Raw genomic sequence first — 26365 nt, forward strand, 5'->3', positions numbered from 1 at the left:
TGGTTAGGAGGGTGGTTGTACCTCGAGCCTACCAGAGTTAACCCCAGGTTTAACATCTATGTGTCTCATAAAGGTGAAATATTTTTTCAGTGGGAGGCAGTGTTCCCGTCGACAGCGAGACGGCTGTGGTGACTTCGTTAATTTCAAGATTCGATCCACGGGCTCAGTAAGTATATGCGCGTGTATTTAAGCGTCTGCTTTTTTCTTAAAAACATACAAGGCCCGAGAGGATGCGGGGAACAATGACACCCCTAATCTACACGGTCGGTTTCTCTAACCGGAACATCTGGCAGTCAATAACCTACCTCTCCATCTGAGAAAGGGAAAACGAAACTACCTACCGGTCTCCGACGTCAATGGCGTCGCCGCCGGTCCGGCCGTGGGGGGAGCTGCAGCACGATCTCCTTGTGGCGATTATGTCCCGCGTGGGCACCCCAGATCTACTTTCTGGCGGCGCTCCCCGTGCCTGCTCTGCGTGGTGGGCCGCAGCTCGCGACCCGTTCGCATGGCGCCGCGTTGATCTCCGGGACTGGACAGCCCTGTCCTCCGCCCGGCGCGCGGCTGGGACCCGTGCCACCAGCACAAGCGTCTCGGTCCAGGACGCTCTCGCCGGCGTCCTTGAGGTCGCCGCAATGCGAGCGGATGGTCGGATGGAGGCTGTGCTCCTCCCTGAGTTTGCCGATGAAGACCACATCCTGTTCCTCGCTGAGAGGTGAGGCTTCTGGGTCCTAGTTCTTCTAATCTTATCGTTCCGTAAGTTTTCGATGCAGAAAATGAGTTTTGACATACCTTACCTTCTTCTTCTTGTATTTCCACCAAATCCACTTATTAAATGTATATAATTTTCAGCATTATGTACTTACCGTAGGATGTAGTTGTGAATTTGAAGAGGGAATTTGCAGTTTACATGATTCGAATAATGAGATTAATTGATCCTAATGTTAAAACACTAAAGTTCTATTTTTTACAATATTTTGAAGAATCGCAATGAAATGGGTATTAGAAATCCATGTTCACATCCAAGCTTACCTCTTTTAACATGAGCGCCTTGTAGCACATGTTCCGCTGCACCTACGTCATACCAGTACTCTCTTGTGCCCCACGGCTTTAAACTTGATTTTTGTCAAAATCCTTGTGATCCCACTGCTACCACATGCTTCTGCAGCAAAGCAGATTTGCAGTGCACAACCTGCTTAGGCCTTAATCGGCCACAAATATACTCACTTCCTTGCTGCCTGACCCTTGTTGGTTTCCTGTGGAATGCCATTCTTTTTGCAATTCATCCATGCTCTGCTGCCGAAAATGCAATTGCCTCCTCCCCACTTTCTTGCTATGTTGCACCCATCGTAATGTTCCATCTTGCCTTTTCATTCTCTTGATCTCCTAGCGCTCCTTAATTACTGAGCTGCATACTTATGACCTTGCTACACCTTACCAGGCCAGTCTTGCTGTTTAGGGTTCGCCTCCTGAAGATCTCTTATTTGTTGCCACCTACCAGTTTCTAGTTTACCCCTTGCATTTTTTATTTATTTAAAGCATCCTGACAGCTTGTGTCTTTGTTACTGGAAGTTATCTAGTATAAATTTTCATGTCATGGTCGATGGCAAACCAACCATGGTATGCAATCTTACTATCGTGCATGTGTAATGTTAGTTTGCTACATTTTAAATGTGAATAAAAATGGAGGTAAGAAAGAGAAGCAGAGAGGTGAAAAGTATTTCATGAATTAAATGTTCCCGCGAGAGCTGAAGAACTGGTGACTTCTTCAGTTATTTGATCATATAAAATGTTAAGGTGACTTGACTGTGCAAATCACAAAAGAAGTTTAATGTTCTCTGCTTTTGATATGCTAAGTTACTTTCCATTGTTAATATTTGTTTTGTTCATGTAAGTATTGGGTGTACCTTCTTCATTGATTCCTATTTGTTTATTCTCCTTGCCGTAGAATTCGTACAAGTTGAATGCGAATTTCAAGTTAACTATCCTTTGAATTGGTGCGAAGAAACAAATGTGTTGAATCAGAGTTGAACATAAGTTAATTTATATGTATCTCTAGAATCTAGAGTCGATCCCATCTTCTAACCTGTATGCAGATGGACCAAAATCAACGGTTTATCTTATATCGGTTATCTGTAACCGTTTTGTTTTAAAGAATTTTGTTGATTTGTTAGCTGTTTGCATGACTGTACATTCAAGTGACATCCTTGGTCTCTTAGGCCTTTAGAAGAATGCTTTCCCGCTATGAAAGTTGTAGAATAAGGGTCCTAAGGCTACCAAGAGGTAGTATGAACTGCAATAGGCGCGACAGCACCATGACAACAGTGATGCCTCGGTAACAGGAAGAAGATTGGGAATATATTTTTTTCTTGCTTGATAATTCCTCATAGAGAGTCCTCTTTATATAGAGGTCTGGACTAACTAAAAAACTGTAGATCTAATCTCTAGTTAGCTTAAGACCAAAGCTAAAAGATATCTTCCTAACTTAAAATGATAAGTAACTAACTGAACGATTTGAGATCTTGTTCCATATGCTGGTCTTCTTGCTCTGGTTGGGCCATGTACTTATGTACATAGCATCACAACCCACCTGGACATATGGCTCGGCTTTGGAAGCAAGGGCCACGGTTATAGTCTGATGTAGTCCCATGCTGATGGCAGGGAAAAATCTCGTGCCATGTGTAGAGGCCATTGCTTCCTATCCCCTGACTCATCGGCTTCTGCATAGATGCATGTGTTGCATGTGTGCAGGTGAATAATCTCAAGGAACGCCTTATGAGATGCAACTATGCAAGCATGGGGAACAATGATGCCACACATGGTGGCCCTGCTGCCGCCATGAGGAAGATGCCAATGCCGTAGCTCGCATGACTCACGTAGAGCAGTACGCTTCCAGGCTAGAGATAACCACAGTCCCTGCAGCGCAGTCTCGCTGCTGCTATAGTAGGCGTTCTTGCTTCCAGGGATGGGTGGTGGAGGCTCCAGACATGGACAGATTTCCTGCAGTGTCATCTTCCCTGATAGGATGTGAACTGCTGCACCACCATATCAATCTGTTCCATTACTGTTGCACTGAGTCTAGCGCCCCACGCGCTGTACGCTATCTCCCAACCCTGCTAGATATGCAGTTCCTCCTCGAGCTACCAGTTGACAAAAAATGGTTTTAGGGCGGATGCGTGGTCACCACTTGGGCGCCTCTGCAGAATACAGAAGGGCAGATGGAGGATTTAGAAATTAGGACATTACAGGGTTTAGCTTAACTGGAGGAGAAAACTGGATGTATGGCCACCGTTTAGCATGGAGATTTCCATATTTGTTGATCGACGGTGAGATCCGGCATAGCTCGCCATGGATTTGAATGGGTGGCTGGTTGAGTTGGAGGCAGGAGAGAAGGAACGGAAGAAAGAAGAAAGCAGGGAGGGGTTTCCTTTTATCGTTCCTTTTCCTGATTCCAAAGGCTCGTCATTCAGAGCTTTACCATTTTCCCTTTGAAGTGGCTCAGCATTGGAGATAGTCCGTGGGGGGCTTGGCGCAAATCAAGGGCAGTGAGGATGAGATGAAGAAAGGGACTCAGTCAGAATACATAATCTTATGGTTGATTAAATTTTACAGGAAGTCCTCTTATAGAGGCCTAACAAGCCAAATTAAGCAACAGCGACCTTATCGGTATTTAGTTTAAGGTCTCCTAATTTATAGGATAAACTACTTACATGAGGGATTAGGGATATTATCCCATAATGGAGACCTGATGTTCTTGCCATGGTGGGGCCATGGTACTTCCTAGCATAACATCACCCCACAAAAATTTAAATTGCAAATATATGATTTTATTTAGTATTATTTTGTCTTGTTGTCAGCAGATACTTACTTGCTTTCATGTACGCATGCGATCTCTTGTTTGAAACAATGAGATTTTTCATGGCAATGCACTTCATCTAGATGTTAGTTAGAATTTGTACATGGTCAGTTGATTTTTTCCGATGCTTATGAACTGCCTTTGATTCATGTTTTGACAATCTGATGTGGGTTCACTAATGAATAATATTTGTTAGAGCATTTGAAATTTGTAGGAATGGTATTTTCAGTGAACAAAACCACAAAACACGCAAAACGGATTTGGCATTTTATAAACTCAGGTGCATGTGGTTTTCATAGCTTGCGTTGCATTTTTAATGGTGTTTTGTAATTTATATACCGTTTATATGCGGTAACTCTGCATTTGTTTGACATGGATTTTTTTTATGGGCATGGCTATTGTCGGTATAATTTGATTGCATTTTCTTGATGTTCCCTACAGGAGTCCGAATCTGCAATATTTCAGCTTTCCTACCACATGTATGACTTATGATCAGTTCTGTAAGGCGATAGGCAAACTTCAGTCACTTAAAGGCATGGCGGTGGATGAGAGTCTTATTAATTATGATGCCCTCCACCATGTGCATCAGTGTTGCCCAGACTTCCTGGAACTGAAAGTGTTTGCTCTTTATGTGGATGAATATATGGCCTCTATAATTTGTGACTCTCTTCCGCGTCTGAAGAAGCTTGAGATACCAAATTCTGATATGTCCTGTGCCGCAATAATAAAATTCCTTGACTGCCTGGAGGAGCTTGAGTATATGGATATATCAGGTTATGAGACTTCGGCGATCTCAAGTACTGTGCTCCGTAAAGCTTCACGGCTTAAGGTCTTTATCTGGAACTCAAAATTTGAGCTTGGAGAGTTCAAGGACTGCTCAAATTGTGGGGAACACTCCATTAATCCTCTAGAGCCGTGTAATTGCATCATGGATCACAAAGTCATGGACTGGCTGGCTGGACCGTCGCAAACATCCTGATGCCATGGCAGGCATGTGTGGTTTGTGTTGTTAAATAATGTATATTTCCTATTTCAACTTTTGTTGAGTTTGCTCTTTGAGTTGGTTGTACAATGAAACGGAGACATTGACTGCAGTCGTTATGAATTCCAGACTTCTTGTCTGACTTTGCGATGCGTCTTCATTAAGTTGTGATACTTGGTACGATGAGAAAAAACACTAGTCACTCTATGTATACATCATACTCCAATGAAAGCTGTTTGAGATTTATTAAAATTAGGACGTATTAAATAGCATCTGGAATTCTAGATGCATCTAAATTTTAACAAATTTCAATCTTAATGGGACGGAGCAAGTACTGCCTCTATCTATAAAAGGGTGTTGCAAGTTTGTATAAATTAGATAAATTTTCGACATTCTTTTATGGACGGAGGGAGTACTAAACTCATGTAGGGATGTACCCAGCTTCAAACGCAGATTCTGGGACCTGGCCATTTCAAAAGCTTCCGATTGATTTCGGACTAACTTTTGCTTGTTGATGTGGCCGTGAGGGTAGTGGATTCTGAAATATTTCTGTTAGGAGTGGATATCAGAGGGCTCGGGCAAAGGCTTGCCAGGCGCTCTAGAGCTCATTTCCCCTTGAAGGTGTCATCGTTGAACCTAGTTAGGGCATGTACAATGAGACTCTTATTTGGGCGCTTGGGTGAAATAAAATAAATCAGGAAAATCCAATTACGTGGTTTGTGCTCATGCCCGCTAAACTCGTGGCAAGCGTCCCCTGCGAGCGCTCGCTTCTACATCATGAGGCGCCTGCCAACGACCCGAAAGCGAAACGACCGACCCACCTACCTGCACTCACTCCCCTGTCCCAAATCTTCTCCGACGAGGGCAGCAGCTCATCGACTCCTCCGCAACCCAGTCCACGGCGGCAGTAGCTCATCGACCCAGACGCGCGACCCCTCCCCGACCCCCGTCCGCGGCGGCGGATCCTGCTGTAGTCCCCGGAAGCGCCTGCTCATATGGGCGGCGTGCCCACTACTAGAAAATAGCTCTTCTGTGGCGCACCAAATCAGCCTTTTGTGGCGCATATCCCTCTCGCTACAGATATCACGCGACTAGTATTTAAATTCCGTGACGCATATGTACATGCCCACAGAATTTCTTGAAACTTCTGTGGCGCACCATGTCAATATGTGCACAAAATTTCTTGAAAACTTCCGTGGCGCACCATGCCAATATGCGCCACAGATTTTTTTCTTTTTAAAATGGCGGCCAGATCTAGATCTAGATCTCGGGCCGCTGGAATTTCGCTGGTTTTTTTTGGAATTTCACTGGAAGGTGAGTGGTTGGGTGGGTTGGGTTGGGTGGGGTGGGGTGGGGTGGGGTGGGTGGAGGAGGAGGAGGCCGGCCGGAGGAGATGGTGGTGGCGGTGGAGGTGGTGGTGGTGGAGGAGGAGGAGGAGGAGGTGGTGGTGTGTGGTCGCCGGAGGAGGAGGAGGAAGTGGTGGTGGTGGTCGCCGGAGGAGGAGGTGGTGGTGGTGTGTGGTCACCGGAGGAGGAGGAGGTGGTGGTGGTGGTCGCCGGAGGAGGAGGAGGAGAAGGTGGTGGTGGTTGCTGGAGGAGGAGAAGAAGGTGGTAGTCGTCGTCGGAGGAAGCCGTAGGAGGAGGAGGGTGTCAATACCCGGATTTTTAAGTCCGAATGCCTATTATGTCATACATCGCAATCCCAGGAATATTGTTGTTGCGAGGCATAATAGTTAAGTATCACAGTCATCATTCATTACAAACCATAAGTCTTACAAATTGGAATCACATGATCCATATTACACGAATAGTTGATCTATTGATCAACGAACAAGCACAAGTTCATAGTTCAACATAGCGGAAGCGTAAGATACAAGGACTCTCTAGTCCACAGGCCAACGCTTGACGTCGGAAGGCGCTTAGTTGTCGTAGGCGTCCTGCTGGTCATCTCCTTGATCGTCTTCATACTCTGGCCATTTGAATAGCCAGGGACAAAGCCGTGAGTACGTTGAGTACTCGCAAACTGATACTAATGTAAGTGCTAGACATTCCAGTATGGCTTGCTAAGCTCTAGTTTATTTGCATAAAGCTAGTTTTAGTTCACAAAGTTTGAGAAAAGCTTATTCAAGTGCTAACTAACTCAAGTGGGAACATTAGTGTCATTCCCACCATTCAAGTGGTGATTTCAATTCAATCCACCACAAGTCATTTCACCTTCACCTTTCAACATCATTTTCAAAGATATGACATCAGAAACTGTATGGCCTTTCCAACCATCCGTAACCGTGGACGCGGCTATTCGAATAGGTTTACACTCTGCAGAGGTTGCACACTTGTGCCACAACATTTGATTTCATCCGTCGGGATTTCCCCGAATCATCGTAACACAGTACGCGGATCATCAACCCTAACCTTTCACTTACAAATCCTAGTATGAGCACCTCTCCCCATGAGCTTGGCCTCCCAAAGAAGACAGACAGCCACTGGAACCGCACAGGCTTGGGCCGGACATTCACCTCATTTCGCATCATATCGTATCGTTTCTTTTGTGGTAGAGGCAGCTTTCGGCATAACCCCGATGACGCTTGTTTAGAGGGAACCCATACTAAGACGCATAAACTTCCAGTTAAGCCCTACCCATAATCAGGTATTGTGGGGGTACTTGATAATTGGAAAGGTATCGCATTCAAACCAACATCATGTTTTATCAAAAATCACCATCTTCTCTTGGTCATATTCACCTTCAAAAATCATTCAATGGAATGCATCTTCATTCCAAGGTTTAAAAATCCTTTCAAAATTCACATGGTTCCCATCTAGAGTAGTCAAGTTTTAATTCTTTAGCACTAGCTCTAATTCATGAGGGGTGCTAACTTGCTTTGCTTTGGGAAGACTAACTCACTACTCTAGGACTCAACTTGTACTTTGACCAAAGTTAACTATAAAAGTAACTCATTTAGAAAACAAGTAACAACTTGTAAAGTAAAAACTTGGGATGGGTTCATATAAGAAAAGGTAAGAACATGGTGCCTTGCCCCAAGGGGCTTTGCACTTTGCAAGAATAATAGCTTGCATTGGTAGTAGCTTGCCTTGGTAGTTCTCAAACTGTTCCTCCTCCTCCTCTTGGTAGCAACCTTCTTCTTCAGCGTACTCTCCGGTGCTACCGTCTAAATTTGAATACGAGTATAATTACTCACTAATTCAATGGCTATTCCACACATCACAAATAAACACACATACTACTCTATGCACACAAAATAAATAAACTAGGGTGCATGGGTTGTGGGGTTTAAAAAGAATTCACTTCTTTGCATTTCCTATGTAAGTGATAGTTTCCATAGGGTTCTTGAGAAATAATTTCCTCTCATTGAAATCTTCTTAAGATTTAATTTCTCCAACAATCATGGGTGAACTCATATTGACCTAAGTCAAATGTTCATCATCATCATTTGGGAAAATGATTTAAATGAGGTGGATCACCTCATACCATTTAAAGAACACTACCTTTGATTTAAATCTCAAGTAATTCCTATAAGAGAGTTTGGGACCAGGGGTCCAAACATCCCATGAATCCATGTGAGACAAGTTTAAGTGAAGTGTAAGACTTCACACAAATTAACTTTAATAGTTTTGGACAATATCAACTAGTTAAACTAGTCAAAATATCCATTCATTAAACCATGGCATGATCATGCAAAGTGACCACACCATTTTATTGCATAAACAATTAGTGTAAGTCAAATGTGAGCTATTAGAGTTGGAATTAACTTAATATCTATTTTGGTTGATTTTTAAGAATTATTTGAATAGGGAAAAGTCCCTGTCTTGTTATTTTTGTCACATTAATTCTACAAAGAAATTGACCATGAGGCCAGTGGTATGTTGTAGAGAATTTTAGTGGCTTTCTAACAATATAAAATTCACTAGATTTGGTTTAGCCAATTTGAAATGGTTGAATTTCAAAGTGGAGGCAGTATTCAAATTCATTTGAATTAATTAAACTAGGTTTGAATTAAAAGGGTCGGCGGGAAAAGCTATTGGGCCAAATCATTTAAACAGGCCCACGGCCAGCCCACCACGCGTCTGTGCCCGCGTGGGCTGCCTGACAGGGTGGGGTCCGCCTGTCAGCCTCTTTTAAAACCCGAAACGGTATGTTTCAACGTGGGACGTAGGATTAGATCGCAGATCGACGGTCGTGGTTCATCGTCGTCACCGATGAGAACCCGACGATGCGGCGGCGGCAGTAGGGGGTGGGAGAGCTCACCGCGGCTCCAGCAAGGTATGGCAGTGTGCGCGAGGTAGATGTGGACGACGGCGAAGCAGCTGGTAGCAGTGGCGGAGCTCGAGGTGGCCTGGATCAATGGCGATTTCTCCAGGGCTTCCGCGGCTCCGAGCTTGCGATTGGCCTTGCTCCGGCGACGATCGAGGTGGCTAACGGTGCGAGGCGAAGTGGTGAAGGGTGGGGAGTGAGGTGGTGTGCTCAGTTGCTTCCAGGGAACGCTCTATTTATAGGATTGAGCAAGGGGTGCGGGGCAGTGGCAAGGTCGACCATGGCGCGGCTTCTCCGGCGGCTGGTCGAGCTAGGCGAGGTCATGGCGATGCTCTACGTGTCCGGGCGATGCGTTTGGCGGCGACAGCGCGGTCGGGGGAGGCTCGGTTGGGTCGCATTGCTTCCACGACGGCCGCGGCGCGTACGGGAACAGGTTGTCGTCTCCGGCGCCGGCGGTCACGGGTTGGGGCTGGGCGCGTGTCTGGCGGCGTCGCGGTGTCACTGCGGTGCTCAACGTGTGCACAGGGGGTCCAGGGCGAGTGCGAGGCGGTGGAACGGCGCGTGGCCAGTGGCGTCCATGCGCGACGCGAGCGGCATCCAGGGCTGATCTTGGCGCGCGATCTCCGGCGATGGTCGGCGTCGAGCTCGACCGTGGCTTGGCTAGGGTGAGGTAGGAGTGTGCGGTGGCGAGTGTGGGCACCAGGGCCAGTGTAGAGAAGCAATGGAGAGAGGGGGAGAAGAACATGGCCGGCATGGGCCGGCATGGCCATGTCTTGCTTGTTCTCTCTCTCTCCCTAGGGTTTCAATGTTGCCATTCAGGGTGAAAGGGGGCAGGGGAACCATTTGGGGTAGTGTAGTGTAGGTTTGGTGTGTATAGAACACTATTTCAAATAGTGTCAAATAGTGCCATATTTTGAAATTTGCATAATTCTCCAAATTTGAAATAATTCAAAAGGTGAAAGTTTTTGAAATGTGAGTGTTGATATTAGTTGTAAATGACCAGAGGTGATTTGAGGTGGTGGTGGAAAAAGTAGAATTCAAGAATTTCAAAAATTGACAAGTGTGAGATTGTTCCACTTGTTAAAATGTTGCAACTTTGGATGAGCATAGCTATTGATCCAAAATGAATTTGGCAGGGTGATCTTCATCAAAGTTGTTCACCTTGATGTTGTCTTTGAAATGGTGCAAAGAGTTAGCAAGAATTGGTTTGGGAAAATTGATTTGCAGGGGCTCAAAGTGGTGACCAGACTAAATTTGGCAGATTTGGCCATTATCATATGTGAGTGGGAATTGTGTTTGAATTTCATTTGAATTGTGCAACCTTGGTTCCAAAAGTTGTAATAAGTGTTTAATAACACTATCCAACTAATGGTGAAGACCAAATAGGTCTAGGGTCAAGATTTATAAAAATGCCATAGAGCATATGTGGGGGTTTTTAGGGTTTTGCCTTTTATGGAATTTCTTCCTCTTTGATTTATTTGGTTGGTGATCTTCACATGATCACTCTAGGGTTTTTAGAGCATAGCAAATACAAGTAAAAGCAATCATCATGGCATATCACTCAAATGCACAAGTCCTATGCATGGTACTATATGCAAAAAGAAAAGTTTTTGTTGGTTTGAAATTTTGGTTTCTGGATTTCTCTAACTTTCTTTTTATTGAAATTTGGGGTGTTACAAACCCTTCCCCCTTACAAAAGATCTCGTCCCGAGATCGAAAAGAAAGTTAGGTACTAAAGAGATCTGGGTACTCCTTCTTCATGAAGTCTTCGCGTTCCCATGTGGCTTCATCCTCGGTATGATTGCTCCATTGGATCTTCAGAAACTTGATGCTTCGGGTGCGGGTGGTTCGGTAAGCTTCTTCCAATATGCGAATCGGCACTTCGCGGTAAGTCAGATCCTTGTTGATATCCACCGATCTGTGATCGATGTTCTTGAACACATCGGTCTTCTCTGGGACTTCAAGGCATTTCCGGAGGAGTGAGATGTGAAAAACGTCGTGCACAGCCAACATTTCTTCAGGCAACTCTAGTTGATAAGATACTTCACCTCGGCGGCTAAGGACTTGGAAAGGTCCAACATAGCGAGGTGCAAGCTTTCCTTTCAGCTGAAACCTTTGCATCCCTTTCAAGGGGGATACTTTGAGATAGACGAAGTCTCCGATCTCAAAGGTCATCTCCCGACGTCTCTTGTCGGCGTAGCTCTTCTGTCTGGATTGCGCAGTCTTGAGGTACTCGCGGATCTTGTGGACTTTCTCTTCGGCTTCACGAAGAACATCTGGGCCGAAAACTTGGCTTTCTCCGACTTCTGACCAGTTCAGGGGGGTACGGCACTTCCTTCCATACAAGGCTTCAAAGGGGGCCATCTGTAGGCTGGCTTGGTAACTATTGTTGTAAGAGAATTCTGCGTAAGGTAGGCAGTCTTCCCACTTGGATCCGTATTCCAGTACGCATGCTCTAAGCATGTCTTCCAGTATCTGGTTTACTCTCTCAGTCTGTCCGTCGGTCTGAGGGTGATAGGCGGTGCTGAAATTTAGGCGAGTGCCTAGTCCTTCATGCACTTTCTGCCAGAACCTTGAGGTGAACTGTGATCCTCTATCTGACACTATCGATTTGGGGGTTCCGTGCAGAGCGACTATTCTGGAGATGTAAAGTTCAGCTAACTTGGGGCCTTGATAGGTGGTTTTGACGGCGATGAAATGGGCGACTTTGGTCAATCTATCGACCACTACCCATATGGAATCATTGCCTTTGCTGGATTTGGGCAGTCCGGTGATAAAGTCCATTCCTACGGAGTCCCATTTCCATTCCGGAATCTGAAGGGGTTGCAACAGTCCGGCGGGTCGTTGGTGTTCTGCCTTGACTCTCTGACAGATGTCACACTTAGCGATATAGCTACCGATCTCTCTCTTCATTCCGTGCCACCAAAATTGTTCTTTCAGGTCCTGGTACATCTTGGTACCTCCGGGGTGGATTGAATAAAGGGTGTCATGGGCTTCTTGCAGGATGACTCGTTTCAAGTCAGAGTCCGATGGTACGCAGAGACGTTCTTTATACCAAAGCACTCCGGCTTCGTCTACGGTGAATCCGGGGGCTTTTCCTTCGGCTATCTGTTTCTTGATTCCGTCAATGCTAGCGTTGTCCTTCTGGGCTTCCTTGATCTGACCAACCAAGGTGGGTTGCAGTTCTATGCTGGCTAGGAATCCTTCACTAACAAGTTCAAGTCTGAACTGTTCAAACTCTTGGTGCAAACTGGGCTGTTCGGTTGCGAGCATGGAGTTCAACTGGTACGGCAGTCGACTCAAAGCATCCGCTACCACATTGGCCTTGCCGGGGTGGTAGTGAATCTCCATGTCGTAATCCTTTATGAATTCGATCCATCGGCGTTGTCTCATGTTCAACTCTTTCTGGGTGAAAATATATTTGAGGCTTTTGTGGTCGGAGTAGATCTCGCATCGATTACCCATGAGGTAATGACGCCAAACTTTCAGGGCTAAGACCACGGCTGCAAGCTCGAGGTCATGGGTTGGGTAATTCTGTTCATGTTGCTTGAGTTGTCTTGAAAGGTAGGATACAACCTTGCCTTCTTGCATAAGCACGCATCCAAGTCCAGTCTTGGAGGCGTCGCAATATACGTCAAAGGGCTTTGCGATATCTGGCATGATCAGGATTGGGGCTGTTGTCAGTCTACTCTTGAGTTGTTGAAAGCTCTCTTCACATTTGTCGGTCCACTCAAACTTTCTGTCCTTTTTCAGCAGTTGGGTCATTGGTCGAGCGATGCTCGAAAATCCTTCTACAAATCTGCGGTAATATCCGGCTAATCCAAGAAAAGCGCGGACCTCGGTTTGTGTGGTTGGGGCTTTCCATTCCATAACAGTTTTGATTTTGGCGGGATCTACGGCAATTCCTCCTGCAGACAAGATGTGTCCGAGGAATCCAACTTCTTCCAGCCAAAACTCGCACTTGCTAAACTTGGCATACAACTTGTGCTGTCTAAGGGTGTCTAGGACAATCTCCAAATGCTGTTCATGTTCCTCTTCGGACTTGGAGTAGACGAGAATGTCGTCGATGAAAACAACGACAAACTTGTCCAAAAAGTTCATGAAGATCTTATTCATGAGATTCATGAAATAAGCGGGGGCATTGGTCAGTCCAAACGACATGACGTTGTACTCATACAACCCATATCTGGTGGTAAAGGCAGTTTTTGGAATGTCGGTGGCTCGGATCTTCAGTTGGTGGTATCCAGTTCTAAGATCAATCTTGGAGAAAACTCGGGATCCGGTGAGTTGGCCAAACAAGTCTTCTATCTTGGGTAAGGGGTATTTGTTTTTGATGGTGACATCGTTAAGCTTACGATAGTCCGTGCATAAACGATTTGCACCATCCTTCTTGTCGACAAACAAGACGGGGGATCTCTAGGGGGATGCACTTGGTCTAATCAAACCTTTGGCTAACATGTCATCTATTTGCTTCTTCAGCTCCACAAGCTCGGTTGCGTTCATGCTGTAGGCTCTCTGGGCGATGGGTCCAGTTCCAGGGATTAACTCGATGATAAACTCGATATCCCTATCCGGGGGCATACCGGGTAGATCATCCGGAAACACATCAGGGTAGCGACAAACGACCCTGATTTGATCCAGAGTTGGCTTGGATACACTTTGGTTGCAGGTGAATTTCCTGGGTAGTTTTTCAGAGACGTGCTCAACTACGATACCGGTGCTGCTAGTCATGGTTATGGCTTTCTTGGCGCAGTCTATCAATCCATTGTGCTTGGACATCCAGTCCATTCCTAGGACAACTTCCAAACCTTTGGTTCCAAGAATGATTAGATTTGCAAAGAAATCTACATCATGGATTTTGATTGGCACATTTTTGCAAAATTTTCTGGCTTTGGTGGTTGATCCGGAGATTTGAACTATCATAACATGCTTCAAACTGAGGGGTTGAATTTTACTTGTTGATGCAAAATCTTCGGTGACAAAGGAATGAGATGCTCCAGAATCAAACAACACTCTAGCAGGGGTGTGGTTGACAGAAAACATACCCAGCACAACATCTGGTGCTTCCTGGGCTTCTTCGGCGTTCATGTGGTAGAGGCGGCCGTTGCGGTTGTTGGGGTTGTTGGGGGCGAACTTCTTGCCGGTGGAGACACGGCGTTGCTGCTGAGCAGGTGCAGCGGTGTTGCCGGCGAGCTTGGCAAGACGCTTGGGGCACTCGTTGGAGTAGTGTCCCACTACACCACACTCGTAACAAGTGATAGTGCTCTTGTCCTGCTTGTTCGCAACGGGAATGGCATTGCTTCCGGTTCTGGGGTTGGTGTTGGTGTTGGTGTTGTTAGGGGCTCGGGGTGGAGCGCGGTTGTAGTTGTTGTGGTAGCCTCCCGGCTTGGAGTTTCCTCCACTCCGGTTCTGATAACCGGGGCGAGAGTTCGGCATCGGGGGTTTGTTGTTTCTCGGAGGAAAACCTCCGCTTGAGCTAGGGCGAAACTTCTGGGGGAAGCTTGATCCACTCTGACTTGCCATGCGGCGCTTGCGGTTCTCATTTGCTTGGTTTAACTTGCCCTCCATCTGGATGGCGGAGTCAACAAGGGCTTCGAGGTCGGCGAAGGGGATGTTGACGAGGACAGTCTGCATCTCATCATGCAGCCCGTTCAGGAATCTCTCCTTCCTCTTCTCAACGGTGTCAGTCTCATCAGGGGCATACCTTGACAAGGTGAGAAACTTGTCGCGGTATTCAACCACCGTCATGCGACCTTGTTTCAGCTCACGGAATTCATCCCTCATCTTCTTGATAAGACCCGGGGGTACATGGTACTTGCTGAACTTGACTTTGAAATCCTCCCAAGTCATGAATTGACCTCCGTTCATGGCACGGGTGCTTGTCCACCAAGCGCGAGCTGGTCCAGCGAGATAGTGAGTGGCGAACAACACCTTCTCGTTGGCTTCCACTCCAGCTACCTCCAGATTGTTCTCCATAGTCTGGAGCCAATCGTCGGCGTCGAGGGGCTCCTCGGTCTTGCTAAACATCAGAGGGTTGGTGTTTTGGAAGTTCTTGAGCTTGGATCCGGGGTGGTCATGATTTCCATGGCCTTGGTTGGCGATGTTCTGCAAGGCGATGAGGTTGGCTTGGCGCTCGGCTCTTTCAGTTTCCCGGTCGGCAAGCAGGGTTTGCAGAAGTTGCAGCATCGCGTCGTTGGTGCGATTCGGAGGGGCCATCTGAAGATGTAGAAGATTATGAGATAAGAGGGAACATTCTATGGTTCATTTTGGTTAAGTTTGAAAAGCATTTGAAAACTTGCAATCTTTTCATGACAAACATAACATTCATTCATTCATGCAACACATAGTACAAACTACACACCTACTCCAATGGTTTTAAGAACCATTCTCATGCTATGATACAAAGGACGGGATACAACTCACACCTACTATAAGTGGAACTAGTGCAACTACTCCTCATCATCGATATCGATCGGGACGTAGTCGTCGGGTCCTGCCTCCAGGAACTCGTAGTCCTCCTCCTCGGTGTTCTCGTCCTCCTCAAAGTCGTCGTCATCGCTCAGAAAGGCGTCTCCTCCCTGAATATCGATGCCTCCATCGTCATCCTCCAGCTGACGAATCTGATCCTCCTGGGCCTTGACAGTGGCCTCAAGTGACGCGATCCGGGCGCGAAGGCGGCGAATCGTAGCGTCCTTCTTGGCACGCTGCTGGTGAAGGCTCCTGCGGTCGTTGTTGAGTAGCTTGATCGCCTCACCCTGCTCGGTGATGTGAGCATGGGTCTGGTTCGCGTAAGCGCGAGAGGCGTCGAGGTCCCTCTGAGTCTGGTAGAGTATGAAGTCCAAGTGATCCACATGGTGCCTCAACTGGGGGTGCAGTGGCACATCCATGGGTCTTCCGTCAGAGTTACGCCTCGCAAGATGCGCAAAGCGTTCCTCACGAAGTGCTTCTGCATTCTGTCCGCACAGACGAGCAAGTGCTTCCTGAAGAGCACGTGCAAGCCCGTCGAGCCAGTTGCTTTCCCTGAAAGAGAAAAGGATCCTCTCCGAGGTGGGAGGCTCCAGCTTGCCCCTCAAGTCAGCGGTGATTATCCACTGCAGTTCCCCTCCCGGCTGGTCGTCCACCTGAATCCCGTGAAACTCGGGGTGTGGGCGGCCAAGGTGATCCGACAGGGAGTCGAGGTCATGCTCGAAGATCAAGCTTCCTCCGTTTCCAAGCTGGTAAAACTTGGTGTTGATGGGTTCATTCGGCTCCATCTGAAAGAGAATTGGGTGAGTAAGTTAGAGAGTGCAAAGTGTGGCAAAGTTTTAAGTTGATTCAAATAAGATAGAACGTGATTCCTCAATTTTTGGCAAAGTCTCAAAGACAAGAGTGTAGTAAATTTTCACAAATAGTTTCTTTCATTTGATTTCAAAGTTAAATTTTTCAGAACGCCCATTCTAACTAAGGTCTTCTAAGGTCAAACAATGGCTCTGATACCAACTTGTCAACACCCGGATTTTTAAGTCCGAATGCCTATTATGTCATACATCGCAATCCCAGGAATATTGTTGTTGCGAGGCATAATAGTTAAGTATCACAGTCATCATTCATTACAAACCATAAGTCTTACAAATTGGAATCACATGATCCATATTACACGAATAGTTGATCTATTGATCAACGAACAAGCACAAGTTCATAGTTCAACATAGCGGAAGCGTAAGATACAAGGACTCTCTAGTCCACAGGCCAACGCTTGACGTCGGAAGGCGCTTAGTTGTCGTAGGCGTCCTGCTGGTCATCTCCTTGATCGTCTTCATACTCTGGCCATTTGAATAGCCAGGGACAAAGCCGTGAGTACGTTGAGTACTCGCAAACTGATACTAATGTAAGTGCTAGACATTCCAGTATGGCTTGCTAAGCTCTAGTTTATTTGCATAAAGCTAGTTTTAGTTCACAAAGTTTGAGAAAAGCTTATTCAAGTGCTAACTAACTCAAGTGGGAACATTAGTGTCATTCCCACCATTCAAGTGGTGATTTCAATTCAATCCACCACAAGTCATTTCACCTTCACCTTTCAACATCATTTTCAAAGATATGACATCGGAAACTGTATGGCCTTTCCAACCGTCCGTAACCGTGGACGCGGCTATTCGAATAGGTTTACACTCTGCAGAGGTTGCACACTTGTGCCACAACATTTGATTTCATCCGTCGGGATTTCCCGAATCATCGTAACACGACGCGGATCATCAACCCTAACCTTTCACTTACAAATCCTAGTATGAGCACCTCTCCCCATGAGCTTGGCCTCCCAGCTGAAGACAGATACCACAGCCTGGGAACTGCACAGGGCTTGGGCCGGACATTCACCTCATTTCGCATCATATCGTATCGTTTCTTTTGTGGTAGAGGCAGCTTTCGGCATAACCCCGATGACGCTTGTTTAGAGGGAACCCATACTAAGACGCATAAACTTCCAGTTAAGCCCTACCCATAATCAGGTATTGTGGGGGTACTTGATAATTGGAAAGGTATCGCATTCAAACCAACATCATGTTTTATCAAAAATCACCATCTTCTCTTGGTCATATTCACCTTCAAAAATCATTCAATGGAATGCATCTTCATTCCAAGGTTTAAAAATCCTTTCAAAATTCACATGGTTCCCATCTAGAGTAGTCAAGTTTTAATTCTTTAGCACTAGCTCTAATTCATGAGGGGTGCTAACTTGCTTTGCTTTGGGAAGACTAACTCACTACTCTAGGACTCAACTTGTACTTTGACCAAAGTTAACTATAAAAGTAACTCATTTAGAAAACAAGTAACAACTTGTAAAGTAAAAACTTGGGATGGGTTCATATAAGAAAAGGTAAGAACATGGTGTCTTGCCCCAAGGGGCTTTGCACTTTGCAAGAATAATAGCTTGCATTGGTAGTAGCTTGCCTTGGTAGTTCTCAAACTGTTCCTCCTCCTCCTCTTGGTAGCAACCTTCTTCTTCGGCGTACTCTCCGGTGCTACCGTCTAAATTTGAATACGAGTATAATTACTCACTAATTCAATGGCTATTCCACACATCACAAATAAACACACATACTACTCTATGCACACAAAATAAATAAACTAGGGTGCATGGGTTGTGGGGTTTAAAAAGAATTCACTTCTTTGCATTTCCTATGTAAGTGATAGTTTCCATAGGGTTCTTGAGAAATAATTTCCTCTCATTGAAATCTTCTTAAGATTTAATTTCTCCAACAATCATGGGTGAACTCATATTGACCTAAGTCAAATGTTCATCATCATCATTTGGGAAAATGATTTAAATGAGGTGGATCACCTCATACCATTTAAAGAACACTACCTTTGATTTAAATCTCAAGTAATTCCTATAAGAGAGTTTGGGACCAGGGGTCCAAACATCCCATGAATCCATGTGAGACAAGTTTAAGTGAAGTGTAAGACTTCACACAAATTAACTTTAATAGTTTTGGACAATATCAACTAGTTAAACTAGTCAAAATATCCATTCATTAAACCATGGCATGATCATGCAAAGTGACCACGCCATTTTATTGCATAAACAATTAGTGTAAGTCAAATGTGAGCTATTAGAGTTGGAATTAACTTAATATCTATTTTGGTTGATTTTTAAGAATTATTTGAATAGGGAAAAGTCCCTGTCTTGTTATTTTTGTCACATTAATTCTACAAAGAAATTGACCATGAGGCCAGTGGTATGTTGTAGAGAATTTCAGTGGCTTTCTAACAATATAAAATTCACTAGATTTGGTTTAGCCAATTTGAAATGGTTGAATTTCAAAGTGGAGGCAGTATTCAAATTCATTTGAATTAATTAAACTAGGTTTGAATTAAAAGGGCCGGCGGGAAAAGCTATTGGGCCAAATCATTTAAACAGGCCCACGGCCAGCCCACCACGCGTCTGTGCCCGCGTGGGCTGCCTGATAGGGTGGGGTCCGCCTGTCAGCCTCTTTTAAAACCCGAAACGGTATGTTTCAACGTGGGACGTAGGATTAGATCGCAGATCGACGGTCGTGGTTCATCGTCGTCACCGATGAGAACCCGACGATGCGGCGGCGGCAGTAGGGGGTGGGAGAGCTCACCGCGGCTCCAGCAAGGTATGGCAGTGTGCGCGAGGTAGATGTGGACGACGGCGAAGCAGCTGGTAGCAGTGGCGGAGCTCGAGGTGGCCTGGATCAATGGCGATTTCTCCAGGGCTTCCGCGGCTCCGAGCTTGCGATTGGCCTTGCTCCGGCGACGATCGAGGTGGCTAACGGTGCGAGGCGAAGTGGTGAAGGGTGGGGAGTGAGGTGGTGTGCTCAGTTGCTTCCAGGGAACGCTCTATTTATAGGATTGAGCAAGGGGTGCGGGGCAGTGGCAAGGTCGACCATGGCGCGGCTTCTCCGGCGGCTGGTCGAGCTAGGCGAGGTCATGGCGATGCTCTACGTGTCCGGGCGATGCGTTTGGCGGCGACAGCGCGGTCGGGGGAGGCTCGGTTGGGTCGCATTGCTTCCACGACGGCCGCGGCGCGTACGGGAACAGGTTGTCGTCTCCGGCGCCGGCGGTCACGGGTTGGGGCTGGGCGCGTGTCTGGCGGCGTCGCGGTGTCACTGCGGTGCTCAACGTGTGCACAGGGGGTCCAGGGCGAGTGCGAGGCGGTGGAACGGCGCGTGGCCAGTGGCGTCCATGCGCGACGCGAGCGGCATCCAGGGCTGATCTTGGCGCGCGATCTCCGGCGATGGTCGGCGTCGAGCTCGACCGTGGCTTGGCTAGGGTGAGGTAGGAGTGTGCGGTGGCGAGTGTGGGCACCAGGGCCAGTGTAGAGAAGCAATGGAGAGAGGGGGAGAAGAACATGGCCGGCATGGGCCGGCATGGCCATGTCTTGCTTGTTCTCTCTCTCTCCCTAGGGTTTCAATGTTGCCATTCAGGGTGAAAGGGGGCAGGGGAACCATTTGGGGTAGTGTAGTGTAGGTTTGGTGTGTATAGAACACTATTTCAAATAGTGTCAAATAGTGCCATATTTTGAAATTTGCATAATTCTCCAAATTTGAAATAATTCAAAAGGTGAAAGTTTTTGAAATGTGAGTGTTGATATTAGTTGTAAATGACCAGAGGTGATTTGAGGTGGTGGTGGAAAAAGTAGAATTCAAGAATTTCAAAAATTGACAAGTGTGAGATTGTTCCACTTGTTAAAATGTTGCAACTTTGGATGAGCATAGCTATTGATCCAAGATGAATTTGGCAGGGTGATCTTCATCAAAGTTGTTCACCTTGATGTTGTCTTTGAAATGGTGCAAAGAGTTAGCAAGAATTGGTTTGGGAAAATTGATTTGCAGGGGCTCAAAGTGGTGACCAGACTAAATTTGGCAGATTTGGCCATTATCATATGTGAGTGGGAATTGTGTTTGAATTTCATTTGAATTGTGCAACCTTGGTTCCAAAAGTTGTAATAAGTGTTTAATAACACTATCCAACTAATGGTGAAGACCAAATAGGTCTAGGGTCAAGATTTATAAAAATGCCATAGAGCATATGTGGGGGTTTTTAGGGTTTTGCCTTTTATGGAATTTCTTCCTCTTTGATTTATTTGGTTGGTGATCTTCACATGATCACTCTAGGGTTTTTAGAGCATAGCAAATACAAGTAAAAGCAATCATCATGGCATATCACTCAAATGCACAAGTCCTATGCATGGTACTATATGCAAAAAGAAAAGTTTTTGTTGGTTTGAAATTTTGGTTTCTGGATTTCTCTAACTTTCTTTTTATTGAAATTTGGGGTGTTACAGAGGGAGAGTGAAAGGATCGTATGCCGCACCTAGAGGGGGGATGAATAGGTGCTAACCAATTTTTAGCTCTTTTTCAATTTAGGCTTGACATAAAGGTAAATTCTCTAGATATGCAACTAAGTGAATTTGCCTATATGACAAGGTTAACGACTAAGCAAGATATAGCTACGCAATATATAAAGAGAGATAAAGGATAGAGGTAACCAAGGGTGGAGCACGCGGAGACACGAAGTTGATTCCCGTAGTTCCCTTCCTTTGCAAGAAGGTACGTCTACGTTTGGAGGAGTGTGGTTTCTACGAAAGCCAAACCAACACCACGAAGGCTTCACTCAGGTCTCCGATGAGCAACGCCACGAAGGCCTAGCCCACTCCCACTAAGGGATTTCCTCAAGGCGGAAATCGGGCCTTTACAATGTTCTTGGGGCACACATCCACAACCAAATTAGAGGCTCACAAATCTGTAACAACACAACAATCAACAACAATACATTAACAACAAACAACTAGAGATTCCAAAAAGGAACACTAGCAAGAGGTCCCTCAAGCATATGAGGGGAAATGAGAATCGCTTCGGTGATGATGTAGATCGGGGTCTTCTCCTTCGAATCTCCAAAGATCAAGAGCTTTGGTTGGGTGGAGGAGGAGATCTTGCAAATCTTGTGTTCTTGAGGTGGCTCTAATGGTGGTGAGGCTTGGCAGAATTTGAGCAATGATTGAGCAAGCTTGGGAGGAAGAAGAAGGGGGTATAAATTGTAGGGATTCGTTGCATAGAAAACAAAAAAATTCCTACCGCGAGAACGCAATCCAAGCCAAGATGCAATCTAGAAGACGGGAGCAACGAGGAGATGATCGAGACTCACCCTTGAAGATTTCCAAAGCCTACAAGATGAGGCTCTTGTTGCTGCGGTAGACGATCACTTGCCGCTTGCAAAAGCGCGTAGAAGATTGACTGCCCAGGACTGGCGCGTAGTTGACGAGGGAGGAAATGGTGTAGCTTTCCTTCGTTCCCCGGCAACGACGCCAGGAAAGTGCTCGATGTCTACGCACACTCCTTTTCCTGTAGACAGTGTTGGGCCTCCAAGAGCAGAGGTTTGTAGAACAGCAGCAAGTTTTCCCTTAAGTGGATCACCCAAGGTTTATCGAACTCAGGGAGGAAGAGGTCAAAGATATCCCTCTCAAGCAACCCTGCAACCACAAAGCAAGAAGTCTCTTGTGTCCCCAACACACCTAATACACTTGTCAGATGTATAGGTGCACTAGTTCGGCGAAGAGATAGTGAGATACAAGTAATATGGATGAGTATGAGTGATAATAGCAATCTGGATAAAATATGGCAGCGAGTAAACATGCAACAAAACAGTAAACAAACGGAGATTCGATGCTTGGAAGCAAGGCCTAGGGATCCTGCTTTCACTAGTGGACACTCTCAACAATGATCACATAATAGAACCACTCTACACTCTGTTGTTGGATGATGAACACCACTAATTGTGTAGGATTACACGAACCCTCAATGCCGAAGTTAACAAGCTCCACAATATTTGATATTCATGTTTAAATAACCTTAGAGTGCAAGATAGATCAACACAATTACACCGAGAACTAACATAGCATGCACACTGTCACCATCACACTATGAAGGAGGCATAGATCACATCAATACTATCATAGCAATAATTAACTTCATAATCTACAAGAGATTACAATCATAACCTACGCCAAGTACTACACGATGCACACACTGTCACCTTTACACCGTGCAGGAGGAATAGAATACTTTAATAACATCACTAGAGTAGCACATAGATTAATAGTGATACAAATCTCATATGAATCTCAATCATGTAAGGCAGCTCATGAGATTATTGTATTGAAGTACATAGGGAGAGAGATGAACCACATAGCTACCGGTACAACCCTTAGCCTCGATAGAGAACTACTCCCTCCTCATGGGAGACAGCAGCGGTGATGAAGATGGCGGTGGTGTCGATGGAGAAGCCTTCCGGGGGCACTTCCCCGTCCTGGCGGCATGCCGGAACAGAGACTCTTGTCCCCCAGATCTTGGCTTCGCGATGGCGGCGGCTCTGGAAGGTTTCTCGTACCGTGGCTTTTCCATATCGAAGATTTAGGTCAGGGACCTTTAAATAGGCGAAGAGGCGGAGTCGGAGGGCTGACGAGGCGACGACATAATAGGGGGGCACGGCCCACCCCCTGGCCGCGCCGGCCTGTCATCTGGGGCCCACAGGGCCCTCCTCTGGTGGCTCTCGGGTGTTCTGGAAGCTTCGTGGGATTCTAAGATGCTGGGCGTTGATTTCGTCCAATTCCGAGAATATTTCCTTACTAGGATTTCTGAAACCAAAAACAGCAGAAAATAGGAACTGGCACTTCGGCATCTCGTCAATAGGTTAGTTCCGGAAAACGCATAAAATCATCATAAAGTGTGAACAAAACATGTAGGTATTGTCATAAAACAAGCATGGAACATAAGAAATTATCGATACGTCGGAGACGTATCAGCATCCCCAAGCTTAGTTCCTACTCGTCCCGAGTAGGTAAACGATAACAAAGATAATTTCTGAAGTGACATGCTACCAACATGATCTTAATCATACTATTGTAAAGCATATGAGATGAATGCAGCGATTCGAAGCAATGATAAAGACAATGATTAAACAACTGAATCATATAACAAAGACTTTTAGAATAGTACTTTCAAGACAAGCATCAATAAGTCTTGCATAAGAGTTAACTCATAAAGCAATAAATTCATAGTAAAGGTATTGAAGCATCACAAAGGAAGATTAAGTTTCAGCGGTTGCTTTCAACTTGTAACATGTATATCTCATGGATAGTTGTCAATGCAAAGCAATATAACAAGTGCAATAAGCAAGCATGTAAGAATCAATGCACAGTTAACACAAGTGTTTGCTTCTAAGATAGAGAGAAATGGGTAAACTGACTCAACATAAAAGTAGAAGAAAGGCCCTTCACAGAGGGAAGCATTGATTGCTATGTTTGTGCTAGAGCTTTTATTTTGAAAACAAGAAACAATTTTGTCAACGGTAGTAATAAAACATATGTATTATGTAAATTATATCCTACAAGTTGCAAGCCTCATGCATAGATTACCAATAGTGCCCGCACCTTGTCCTAATTAGCTCGGATTACCTGGATTATCACCACAATACATATGTTTTAACCAAGTGTCACAAAGGGGTACCTCTATGCCGCCTGTACAAAGGTCTAAGGAGAAAGCTCGCATTGGATTTCTCGCTTTTGATTATTCTCAACTTAGACATCCATACCGGGACAACATAGACAACAGATAATGGACTCCTCTTTAATGCTTAAGCATTCAACAACAATTAATATTCTCATATGAGATTGAGGATATTTGTCCAAAACTGAAACTTCCACCATGGATCATGGCTTTAGTTAGCGGCCCAATGTTCTTCTCTAACAGTATGCATGCTCAAACCATTCAACTCATGGTAAATCGCCCTTACTTCAGACAAGACGGACATGCATAGCAACTCACATGATATTCAACAAAGAGTAGTTGATGGCGTCCCCAGGAACATGGTTATCGCACAACAAGCAACTTACAAGAAATAAAATGCATAAGTACATATTCAATACCACAATAGTTTTTAGGCTATTTGTCCCATGAGCTATATATTGCGAAGGTAAAGAATGGAAATTTTAAAGGTAGCACTCAAGAAATTTACTTTGGAATGGCGGAGAAATACCATGTAGTAGGTAGGTATGGTGGACACAAATGGCATAGTTTTTGGTTCAAGGATTTTGGATGCATGAGAAGTAATCCCTCTGAATACAAGGCTTAGGCTAGCAAGGTTGTTTGAAGCAAACACAAGTATGAACTAGTACAGCAAAACTCACATAAGAACATATTGCAAGCATTATAAGACTCTACACTGTCTTCCTTGTTGTTCAAACACCTTACTAGAAAATATCTAGACTCTAGAGAGACCACTCATGCAAACCAAATTTTAGCAAGCTCTATGTATTTCTTCACTAATAGGTGCAAAGTATATGATGCAAGAGCTTAATCATGAGCACAACAATTGCCAAGTATCAAGTTATTCAAGACATCATACCAATTACTACATGTAGCATTTTCTGTTTCCAACCATATAACAATTAACGAAGCAGTTTCAACCTTCGCCATGAACATTAAAAGCTAAGAACACATGTGTTCATATGAACCAGCGGAGCGTGTCTCTCTCCCACACAAGCATGAATTTATTTAGAGAACGAAAGTAACAAAAACGAAAATAAAAGCACACAGATGCTCCAAGTAAAGTACATAAGATGTGACCGAATAAAAATATAGTTTCAAGAGAAGGAACCTGATAATTTGTCGATGAAGAAGGGGATGCCTTGGGCATCCCCAAGCTTAGATGCTTGAGTCTTCTTGAAATATGCAGGGATGAACCACCGGGGCATCCCCAAGCTTAGACCTTTCACTCTTCTTGATCATATTGTATCATCCTCCTCTCTAGACCCTTGAAAACTTCCTCCACACCAAACTCGAAACAAACTCATTAGAGGGTTAGTGCATAATCAAAATATACATGTTCATAGGTGACACAATCATTCTTAACACTTCTGGACATTGCACAAAGCTACTGGAAGTCAATGGAACAAAGAAATCCATCCCACATAGCAAAAGAGGCAATGCGAAATAAAAGGCAGAATCTGTCAAAACAGAACAGTCCGTAAAGACGAATTTTAAAGAGGCACCAGACTTGCTCAAATGAAAATGCTCAAATTGAATGAAAGTTGAGTACATATCTGAGGATCACTCACAAAAATTGGCAGATTTTTCTGAGTTACCTACAGAGAACCCTGCCCAAATTTGTGACAGACAAAAATCTGTTTCTGCGCAGAAATCCAAATCTAGTGTCAACCTTGCTATCAAAGACTTCACTTGGCACAACAAATGCAACAAAACTAGGATAAGGAGAGGTTGATACAGTAGTAACAACTTCCAAAACACAAATATAAAACAAAATTACTGTAGTAAAATAAACACATGGGTTATCTCCCAAGAAGTTCTTTCTTTATAGCCATTAAGATGGGCTCAGCAGTTTTAATGATGCACTCGCAAGAAATAGTATTTGAAGCAAAAGAGAGAATCAAGAGGCAAATTCAAAACACATTTAAGTCTAACATGCTTCCTATGAAAAGGAATCTTGTAAATAAACAAGTTCAAGAAGCATAATGCAACAAGCATAGAAAGATAAAACAAGTGTAGCTTCAAAAATTTCAGCATATAGAGAGATGTTTTAGTAACATGAAAATTCCTACAACCATATTTTCCTCTCTCATAATAATGTCCAGTAGCATCATGAGCAAATTCAACAATATAACTATCAAATGAAACATTCTTATCATGAGTCTCATGCATAAAATTATTACTCTCCACATAAGCATAATCATTCTTATTAGTTGT

General features: G+C 44.9%; 1 protein-coding gene across 1 annotated transcript; it reads left to right on the forward strand.

Moving 5' to 3' along the window:
- The first annotated feature begins 277 nt into the window (after positions 1–277).
- On the forward strand, positions 278–4981 carry LOC127326164 (F-box/LRR-repeat protein At3g48880). The gene is made up of 2 exons (XM_051353028.2): positions 278–712; positions 4295–4981. The coding sequence occupies exons 1-2, from the start codon at positions 357–359 to the stop codon at positions 4830–4832; spliced, it is 894 nt and encodes a 297-aa protein (XP_051208988.1). The 5' UTR covers positions 278–356; the 3' UTR covers positions 4833–4981.
- Positions 4982–26365: the final 21384 nt, after the last annotated feature.

This window comes from Lolium perenne, chromosome 4 (genome assembly GCF_019359855.2).
Source record: "Lolium perenne isolate Kyuss_39 chromosome 4, Kyuss_2.0, whole genome shotgun sequence".
NCBI classification, from domain to species: Eukaryota; Viridiplantae; Streptophyta; class Magnoliopsida; order Poales; family Poaceae; genus Lolium; species Lolium perenne.

What these genes read in the sequence shown, in the direction of transcription:
- LOC127326164 (XM_051353028.2), top strand. Translation starts at nt 357, where the DNA reads ATGGCGTCGCCGCCGGTCCGGCCGTGGGGGGAGCTGCAGCACGATCTC. An exon ending in ATCCTGTTCCTCGCTGAGAG is followed by an intron (nt 713 to 4,294) that starts GTGAGGCTTCTG and finishes TGTTCCCTACAG; the next exon opens with GAGTCCGAATCTGCAATATT.